The 10,565-nt window shown below is 36.5% G+C and overlaps 1 protein-coding gene and 1 non-coding gene across 2 annotated transcripts in view; both read right to left on the bottom strand.

Moving 5' to 3' along the window:
* Positions 1-3,211: 3,211 nt before the first annotated feature.
* The window catches only part of kpna4 (karyopherin alpha 4 (importin alpha 3)), a 32,740-nt gene continuing 25,386 nt past the window's right edge, over positions 3,212-10,565 (bottom strand). Inside the window, exons 12-17 of the mRNA XM_020512069.2 lie at positions 9,842-9,970; positions 8,956-9,060; positions 8,527-8,598; positions 8,163-8,325; positions 6,191-6,285; positions 3,212-3,943 (exon numbers count right to left, since the gene is read on the bottom strand). Of these exons, the coding sequence (XP_020367658.1) occupies positions 3,845-3,943; positions 6,191-6,285; positions 8,163-8,325; positions 8,527-8,598; positions 8,956-9,060; positions 9,842-9,970 (663 nt within the window). The 3' untranslated portion in view covers positions 3,212-3,844. The remainder of the gene's footprint in view (positions 3,944-6,190; positions 6,286-8,162; positions 8,326-8,526; positions 8,599-8,955; positions 9,061-9,841; positions 9,971-10,565) is intronic.
* LOC125484780 lies at positions 9,320-9,653 on the bottom strand. Its single transcript, XR_007263599.1, has one exon. It is a non-coding gene; the product is annotated as a small Cajal body-specific RNA 7 (non-coding RNA).

The raw sequence follows: 10,565 nt of genomic DNA, 5'->3' as shown, positions 1-10,565 counted from the left end.
AAAGTTGATCATGCTTAGTCTTTTACTGCCTTATTAGTGGTACCTGGAATCCTCCTTGTAGGTTTTCCTCAAATATCTGTTCCACAAGTTGCACTTCTGTTTTGTAAACAGACAGGATTTAATATTAAAATCTACTTGTAAACTCAAAAATATTTTTCAAAAATAACACAAGATGACTGAAAATATGAGGCATTCTACATGAACGCAATAGCTTTCAAATGTAACACATGACCTTTCTACTATATTACAACAAAAGTGAAAAAAAAAAGGTAGTTATCAAAGAAGGAGCCTTTGGCTTAAAGATACCATCCTCATTCAAGTTAGATGTGTAATTGGTTCTAAATCCATTCCAAACTGCGAAGACTAGAGTAGGTTGTATAAGTACCAAGTTAACAAGCAGATAGGCATGCATCTGAATGGTGATCATTAGTTCAGTGGTTGATTTCAACCAGAAGGATTAGACTCTAGGTCTACTCCAAGATGGGTTAGAGAGCAAAGACAAAGTGCTGGCTCTGAATATTAGGCGATATCAAGTTGGTCGCTTTGCTCTAAATTGAAAAGGGGCAGACCACCCGAAATAAAAGTTAGGTGGGGCTCTTTAGCGTCAAATATAATTCTTGAATTCACTCTAATAAAAATTTTCAAAAAGGCAATGGGGAATCCACCTTCTGAAAGGAAACATCTTCTCAACTGAGTCATGAGAAGAAGTGTAATAACACTAATTCATACATACAATCTGAACACTGTTGAAAAACACATCAAGGCCAGTTGACTCATTAGGAAATATTTCCTAATATAGTAAAAGCTCCTGTGGAACTTAGGCTGTAATAGATTCTCAAACTATTTCTGGGGCCCCAGCTTCACTCATTATAAACAATGCATGGAACCTCCTTGCATGTGTTTAAGTATAAAAATAAATATATTTAAAAGGTATGCATTTTACTTGATGCAGCTAGAAGACTGACTGCATAATCTGCAAAGCAGTACTTATTCAGTACTGCAGTGAGGGGCTTGAAACTGTCGGTGAAGCTGAAAAGTTTGCGCTCTGTCAACAAGGTAAGAGATTCTAAAAAGCTTTCCTTAATGACTGTGGGGACAAGTGTTACAGAATTAAAAGATGTTCCTATTTACCAACGCTCACTTTTGGTGCTTTTCATTACATCACTGTTTCGGGCTAACATCTTATAGCAATAGGCAAGTGAAGAAAGAGTCTTGAGATAATGCATTAGTTTTGCAACATTCGATTAGTACAGGCATATGGAAGAATACGAAGATATGTATGTGTATGTATATATCATTGTAATTAAAGAGAATGAATTGTAGATGCAATTTTCCCCAATTTTTGAGAGACAAGCTATTCAAACTTGGCGTTAATCCACAGCATTACCGGCATGGGCTAAAAAGAGTAGTGACTGTAAACAAGAAGCTCTCCTTTGGTAACAATTGTTATCACTGATTATTTACACTTCACTGGATACTACTCCTTATTGAATAAATTGAAGAAATCAACTATTTTTTAATGTTGGTGACAACCTCAAAGTATGCCTGACATGACAGGTTTGGTGCATCTCTTTGTAGATGATCATATCTCACCATGTTTGAAACAGATTAATGCTCACCCACTTACAATCTGATCTCATCTATAATTACTGCACTGCTTGGCTTGGTATCAATGTCCAAAGTGTCAAAATTAACAAATAGATGTGCCACATCTAACCCAAACTGAGTTAGATTATTGGACAGAAGAATGGTGCAGAGATGACACATGAAACAAGTTTCTATTGGTTATTTTCACAGGATCCAGAAATAAATTCTCACAGCCCCCTCCCTCCAATTGAGAACCCCTGATGTAACACATTAATACTACAATGGAACATCAGGCCACACAGAATAATTTCAAAGTTTATTTTTCTCTAAAACAGATTAGCCTGCACTCTAATGGACAACAGTGTAAGCAAGCTAGTTTTAAGTCTGTTTTAATTTTTGTCTAGCTTTTAAAGCATGTGTATGACGACAAGGAATGCTTCAAGGGAAAACCAACTAATTTACAAAAGAAATCACAACTACATATTTAATCCAGTCTACAATATTCCAAAAATTTTCAAACACAAAGTAGGAATCAGGTAATCATTTTCACATTTCCCCTTAGTGACTATTACCTTCGGTTTTAAATACAGTAACACTTGTTCATGCAACACTTGTGCTCTAAGGGAGAAGGCACAGTATTTCCTACAATGAGCCACCTTACCAAGAGGGTAAGATTTTTTTTCCTTCTTGAAACAAAACTCAACAATCAGCCAAATTTACGTACTAAACCTCCAAAGAACCAACAATCTTCCAGGCTCTCTCCTTTTTTTTAAAAAAAACTTGCATGGTCTGCATGCAAGCCTCTTGAAGCACATCAAACTCTTTTTAAAGTGGCTCAGATGGTTCATGGCTACTTGTATCTAATTTTAAAAAAGTCCTTCCTAAAAGTATGAAACATGTCAAGGGTGTTTTCACATTTGATTATTTCATCCATACATACTTTTATCAATCCCCCATTAGCAGAAAGTATACACCAAAATTAGTCACAACTGAAATATTTTAATCAGGAAAATAACAGGAAAATAGGAAACAAATGTTTATAAACAGCATTTACCCCATGAGGTACGGTGCTATGTTCTACACAGGAACTAACTAAAAATGTAGCTAAAATAAATCAGAAGCAGCCATCAATTGATAGATGTATGTGATTTGATTATCTTAGCCAACCTTATTTACCCAAGTTATGACAATAAAGTTAATGAGCTCCACAACACTGTTGGTGTTTGAGATTTAAATAATGGCAACTTTTCAATGTTTATAAGCAGCAGAGCATATACAGGTTTTCTTTTTCCCCCTCTGCAAAATTTTTGCATGTGAGCAGCTTACTACCAATACATATTTCTTAATTTCTTCACTGTATTCGTGATTTATGTGGAAAGCAACTCACAGCACTTATTGATTTAACTGGTGCAATTGTTAAATGAGGAACAATTCATAACTACAAATAAAGTACATAAGTAGTATAAACATTAAAAAATTATAATGGCCAAGGTGGAAGTAAAACAAGCAAATGGCATAAGCTGCAAGATTCAACCTAAATTGCCACAGATAAATTATACAATGCACTGCTGCTAAATCGGTTAAATTCTCCAGTGTATGTTAAATATTAATAAAAACAAACTCATTTTGGTGTTTTTCTGGATTTATTCAATAGCCACTTGAAGGCAATCAAGTTTGCATGCGTTCACATACAACATCACGCCCATACACTACTCTCTTCCACACACAACTCCATGGCTAGGAGTTTATTTTCATGAGTGAATACAGAGCCCAAGATTTCAAGTAATGAACCTGGCTCCAACAGCACTGAGTCCAGACATTCATACAGTGGGTCCATTCACACAGTGCTTCATAGCAAGGCCTTGACTCGGTCTTCTGGCTTGTCGATGTCCCTTTCTTGGTTTATGAAGCTTGTAGTTATCTTAACTGCTTCATTCTTCTAATTATTCTAGATAACTGAATTTGATCTTGGTTTAGTTACTTCGTGGACATTGACCTTTCTTTGACTTTTAGCCCCTTTCTTTAAAACAACCGAAATTGCATTCACTGTGAAATTTTATAACATTTTACCATTCTCACGCGCACTCGCACCCACTCGCCAGCTTGACTTCATTTGGGCTTTTCTCGGACACCAAACGCAATCTGCAAAACAGCTCTCCGATTTAATGCAGCAGTGGATCCCACATGAGCCAAGCATGATCGATCAAACCTTCCTTTAGTGCTGCATTATTTCACTTGCTCCAGGAATTATGCCTTTCTAGAATTGGAAGCCTTCTGCTGGAACATTGGTGGATGAGTTGAACCCAAATGTCCCACCCTGAATTGCTTCTGGAACCAAGGCAGGATCTTCGTCAATCTTAAAAGAAAAAGGGAAATATCAACTAAGTCAAAACCTAGCAGTAACAACTTATCACTATATTAACTGTTGAAGTAATGTAAAACAAGATGAGGCAACCATAAAAATGCAAAAAAGTTTGAAAACTGGCAACAATAAATATTCTGCATCCAAGTTATCATTGGCAAAGTTGGCAGGAACATGATCTAACTAAAATTGAGGCAAAATTAATGAGAAATAGAAGAAACAATAAGGAGGGACAGTGGTCTTTGATACAGTGAAAGGGTTTCCATCACACATTTCCAGACAATACTTATTCAAGAGTGGTGAGACATTTGCAAAATGATGAGAGAAACTGACATTATGAAGACAACACTAGATAATGGAGAAGTCCCGGTAGACGATAAACAATCTAATATGGCAGACATATTCAAAGTGACAAAACAGAAACAATAAGCACAGATAAACTAATTATTAGTCTTCTTTCTGGTCCAAGTAAAATAATAGAAGTGATTAGTTTGAGTTCAGTTTATTTTAGAATGAAAGTGAACAGAATAAGGCTCCTGTGCCAGCTGTTTGAAAGTTATTCAATTAATTTCACTCCCCTGCCCCTACTCCTCAAACCTATTACAAGACAACAAGGTGCAGGGCTGGATGAACACAGCAGGCCAAGCAGCATCATAGGAGCAGAGAGGCTGACGTTTCGGGCCTAGACCCTCAAACCTATTGTTTTGTTTCCTTAAAGTATATCAAATTGCCTTGGAAAGTTACCACTGAATCTGCTTTCTCCATTTTTGACTATACATTCTCAATACAATCATAACCATTCACAAGATTAAAAATACCCATCATTTTCCCTTCAATCTTTTGCCCGTCAGTGCTAGACCTGCTAAGTTTCTACGGGATTTTCTATTTGCGTTACAGTCAAAGTATCCACTAGTTACCGGTCCATCTTCAGTACTAAGTTTCTCCTTATTTATTCTATCAAAACCTGATCAAAACAAATATCAAATCTCCTAATCTTCTCTGGCCTGAGAACAATCCCAGCTTCTCCAAATAACTAAAGTCCCACAATCTGAGTATTATTCTAGTAAATCCATTGTACACTATTTTTCCTAAAATATGGTGTTCTAAGTTACAAAATACTCCAGTGGATGCCCAACCAGCATTCTACAAAACTTCAGCATGACTGTTGTACTAACTTTATTAATAAAGCCAAAGATCCCATATAATTTTGCAACAGGTTTCTCAACTCTTCTTGTCACCAAAGATTTATGTATTTGAATGTGTCTCCAATATGTTTTTGTACCCCATTTAATATTGTACCATTTGGTTTATACTGCTGAACCTCCTCTTTCTGAACAAGTGTATCATTTCACCATCTCCCCACATAAAATGAATTCGACATGCATCTATAACTTCATTATATGAAACAGTCAGCTGCTCAAAGGCAATCTTGAGCTCTGCAAGGCTGAAATCCAAACCTATTTTCGAACGCTATTTAGGACGTGGAATGTGGATGGCTCTTCAGCATAGAGAGGGGGATATTTTGGATTATCTCACTGTAGAAGAGTACCTAGAATTTGGCAGATTTGTAAATGCAAAATCTGTAATTTGATACAAGTGTGGAATAAGGGATTTGACTCATTTTTGGATTGCTACTGCCTGTCAACAAGGACAAAAGCAGAGCATTATGTGGTTAGTATTGTGGGTATAAGGAGGTCCCATTGTGGAAACTTGCAGATGTCTGTAAATAATACAACTGTATTATTAAAGTTGCTTGTGCAGGTCTATCAGCATGCATCTGTCTGTCTCTCACAAAACCTCAGTAAAGAGTTTGCATTTTCTAAGTGAAATTAAACATAGGTGACAATCAGGCAACATTTTTTAAACAAATATAAATTTAACATAGGATCTTAAGGGAGGTTTTGTCAATAAAGCTTTTCAACCTATTTGTGTGTTAACATTTCAAAAGTTTGTTGTTGCAGTCTGTTAAGACAGGCCTTTCCATTCTAAAATGCTTACATGCAGTCTTTATGTATACATTTATAACGATAAAGCTCAACACTATAAATACTGACAAAAACAAGATCCAAAATCTTCAACAAAATCAAGCAAGATTTGTGGACAAGCTACAACATATATTCTGTATTTTAATATTTCAAATTCTTTCATTGGTGGTGGGCATTGCTGGCCAGGCCAGCATCTATTGCCTTTCCCTAATTGCACTTGAAAAGGTAGTTTAATACGTGTGCCCCTTAAACTTACATCATCCGTTGAGAAATACTGGTCAATGATCTCATATGCCAATTTATAGATGTCCTCGTTTTCATGGTGTTGCAGCTGTTCAATCTTTTCCAATCCTGAAGAGAATTTGGAGAGTATTAGCTGCACACTTTTTCTTAAAAATTTAGGAACAAAAAAGCAAGACTGTCTTTGTGTATTAAGCACAGTACTGCACGATGACAATAGTTACGAGCCATACTTTACCGACAGTTCTTTCATGGAAGTTTCCTACGATACTTTGGCTAAAAAGCACGCACACTAGTAAGCTAAAGATGTCTGTGCTGGCTCAGCCAAATTCATCAGATGGTTGATCGAGGTACACCCAAAGAACTTCTGTGCAATGAACTGGCCATTGAGTCACCGGGACACCCAAGAGTGATATTACAAAAGATGACAGGCATTGACAAGACAACTGAGAGACAGTGTCAATGTGTGGAGATCTCTGGAAGTCGACTACTGGGCAGACATTGCAAGAAGCAAAAAGAAATGAAAGGCTCAGAAAACCAAACACCCAGCCAAAAGGTGACAAGTCCTGCATCTTCTCAAGCCGAGGTCTTACTCTGCAGCAAATGCAGCAGTGAGAGGTCAGAGTCTGGCATGGCAGCCAGTGTCACCAGGTAATGTTTGACAAGAGTTAACCACCAGGGCACACACTGTAGGTTCAACATTTACTGCAGAAACAGAAAGACACATTCTCAATTAACATTCCCATATTTCACTTTACACCAATGGGGATGGCCATCCTCTCATCCGGATTTTAAAATTTCACAGTACTTTGTGAAGAGAAGAGCCTGGTAGAGAAGTGAACATTTACCCCTCAAACAACACTGGCAAAATATCTCTGTTATTCATGAAAGCTTGCTTGGCAACTGACTATCGTTTCCCTACATTCTAAGCCGCACCTTTAAAAAATATTAGTTTGGCTGAAATGCACTTTGAAATACCAAGGTTTCAAAAGACACCACACAAAAACATTTTTTGATTATCACATCTCTGTAGTCCATGATTCATGGCTCCATACAATATGGACTTGATTAATTTTTTTTTGAAACTGTCAATCAGTATTATTATTCACTCCGTTGTTTTATATCTCTCAGGCCTGAAACAAATACAACACACCAGATTCCCAGCACTTAGATGCTGAATCAAAATAAAATTAATAACTCTAATGTATACCAAGGTCCAACATTCAAAATCTTCCTTTATTGTTAAGTTTCATCAGTTGTCCAGGGTGATGATATTTAAATGGAAACTCTCCTTTCAAAATTTGGTCCTGGCTTTAAACTCTATCTCTCTATCCATTTTATCCTAGACTTTATCCTATATTAGCTAGAACTTCCTTCAAGAATCAGACCAAAAGTTATCATTTATATATCACAAGACTAGAGCTGCAGGGCAATGCTACTGGATAGCAATGCATGGTGCTGCTGCATAGTCCACTAAATTCAGCAAAACTGTTTAGTTTGAGAGGCACTAAATGCGTGAAAAAGCCTCAGTTGTAAGAGGCTGCGGAGGGATCCAACAAGTTATTGACATGCATGACTAATGGAAATACTGAATCAATAAAACACCACCACTGCGAGAATAAAATGTTCCTTACAACTAATTATCCTATAGCACAATGCTCAAATAGCTACTCATTCATTTCACATTAAAACTAGGATGGGCAGAGAGACAAGAGGATAAAGTTTTTCTAAAATATTACTAATTTTGGAGTTAAGTCAGTTAACCTCTATGGCCAATTAGATGGACAAGGCTAACTCAAAAGTGCACCTACTCAAAATTCTCAGTTTCTTTTCATACACTATCCCAAAGACTTGGGTGACTGAAAATAAACTCTACATAAGGGGAGACTCTGGATAAAATATCAAACTGTAACAAACAATGTTTAGTCAAGAGTTAAAATCTTTAGAAGTACTGCAATATAAAAGGGTTAAGATTATTTCATTCTTACCACCACATTCTTCAATCAGACTAGCTATTGTTTCTGCTTCATCATCTGCCATCTTGAGGATATTACTTAATCCGTCCAATACCACTTGCACTACCTGCGAGTCTTTCACAGTAAGCAGATTACAGAATGGAGGGACTACTTTTTGTTGGATCAGGTATGCAACCTAAAGAAATTTTGTAACTGTCAGTTCCACAACATTTTTGTCTCTTACAAAACAGGAATGACAAAACATTTATACAAAACAATTTACACATATTGAGTCTTAATTTACAAACTATAACTTTATTCCACCAAGAGTTTAAATTAATTTGATAAGATCTGAAAATGTCAGCTGTTTTAACTAAACATATAAATTATTACCTACCTGCTCTTTCCTGCCACTAATGGTTAGATTACTTATTGCCCAAGCAGCTTCTTTCTGAGTACCAAAATCACCCTGGGGAGGAAGAAAAAGTAAGCCAGAATTGACTCAACACAAAGTAAAATTGATTTACTGCTAAGAATGTTGAGAGACTATTTAACAATGTTTGGATCCAAGCATACTCTTTTCCAAACTACAAAAAGTCCTCAAGTTACTATAGTTGTCTTAACATTGCTCTCATGACCTTTTTTTTGCATATCCGTTGCAGTTTTTCCACTTTGAACAAGATTTAAAATATGAAAAGATTCTGTCATTCTCCCTATATGTTGAATTTACATATTTACTTAAAAAATCAATTCAAAAAACAAACTTTATAAAACATTTTGCTTTATATGATAATGTAAAAACAAAAAATCAAGTTTAATTGCCCACCTTATCTAAGAGGTGTATAATCATAGGAACAAGGTTTGCATCAATCACTGCTTGCACCTGCTGTTGGTTTCCAGCTGTGATATTGGATAGAAACCACACAGCCTCCTATACAATAAACAAACAGAAAGCAAGAAGTATGAGTGCATTAACTGTATTTACAAGGAACACTTGCCTGTGGAGTTCTCATTTTGAGGCTTTTTGGCCTTTAGAATAAGAACTTCAATTATTGATATTAGCAGATTCACTTTTGAAAGTATCTTTGTACAGAGTATGAGTGAACTGTGGAATCAACTTTTCAAAACAAAGCAGGTTATAAAAGTTCAGGATCCTACTTAGATATCTATTTTTTAAATGCTATCTCTTGTTGGATCAGCTGACAGGGTCACTGAAGTGCCACCCTGTTGGAGAATTCTGGCATATCCAAGCTGGCAAAATGGACTGTTTGAGGCTCTAATCATCAGCAAAATCACACTTAGGCCCCTTATATGAAATGAGATTGCCTTCAGATGCACTTCAATATCAGCACTGATGTTAACAAATTAAATCAGATCCATATTGCCAGCCGCCCCAACACACACACACACACACACACACACACACACACACACACACACACACACACAAAAAAATACAGCATATTTTGAACTCCTGAAATTCCAACATCTTACATTAGTTACCTTAATAAATATCACTTACCATTGATAAATGACCACCTTAAAACATACTCCATCTCTTCCAGACACACAGCCAATAATCTCCATTTCATCATTTCCAACAAAATAGTGTGAATGTTAACACCCTTAATCATTAGGAACAAAGCAACTGTAGATGTGCAAAATAGGAAAAATGAATTTGCCAGGCAGAGAAGAATCCTGATATTTCTTACCTTATTGATCTTCTCTTTAGGATGTGTCAGTAATCCTGGGAAATGAGAAAGAGCTTCGCAGTTCAGGACTACTTGTGTTTGCTCATCAGTACCAGTTACAATATTTCCCACCGCTCGCAAAGCTGCAGTCTGGACAAATATCAGTATTTTGTTAAATCACAAATGCACATGGAAATTAATTTTATCCAACTTTTTAAATTGTCTAAAGTGCACAAATTTGCGCATTTACAATTGCCTCTTATTATCGGGCAAGCTAAACCAAACGTATGTATTCACAAAAACAGCACGCATTCATTGAAGCTAATGATATTCCCTTGAATTAATCTAATGACCACCATATTGCAATATTTGATCAATAGAATCATTATTAAAATTATAAGTACATAGCTTGCTTCATTGCACCACTGTCAACAGTGACTCAGATTTACAATAATGAATCTTGACGGTCACACTGATGCCAATTTTATCTCGCAAGACTTAACTCGGGATGATTTTTCTGACAACACTGTGAACAGAAAGATCCAGTGGCTGGTGCATCACATTTGCACGTTTATAGATATTTTCTTATCAACTTGCTCAGAGACATTACAACACAACTCTGGAGAAAGTGAGACCTTATTATGCTCTGCACTGTACCTGAATTTAAGATAAAATGGAGGTCTGATTTGGAATTCTGCTTGTGGAAACAGGGTGGAGCATTGGGGCCTGGGGGGGGGGGGGGGGG

This window comes from Rhincodon typus, chromosome 13, assembly GCF_021869965.1.
Source record: "Rhincodon typus isolate 14 chromosome 13, sRhiTyp1.1, whole genome shotgun sequence".
Classification (NCBI taxonomy): Eukaryota; Metazoa; Chordata; class Chondrichthyes; order Orectolobiformes; family Rhincodontidae; genus Rhincodon; species Rhincodon typus.
Note: the sequence above shows the minus strand (reverse complement) of the source record. Positions and strands in the feature narration are given on the sequence as shown.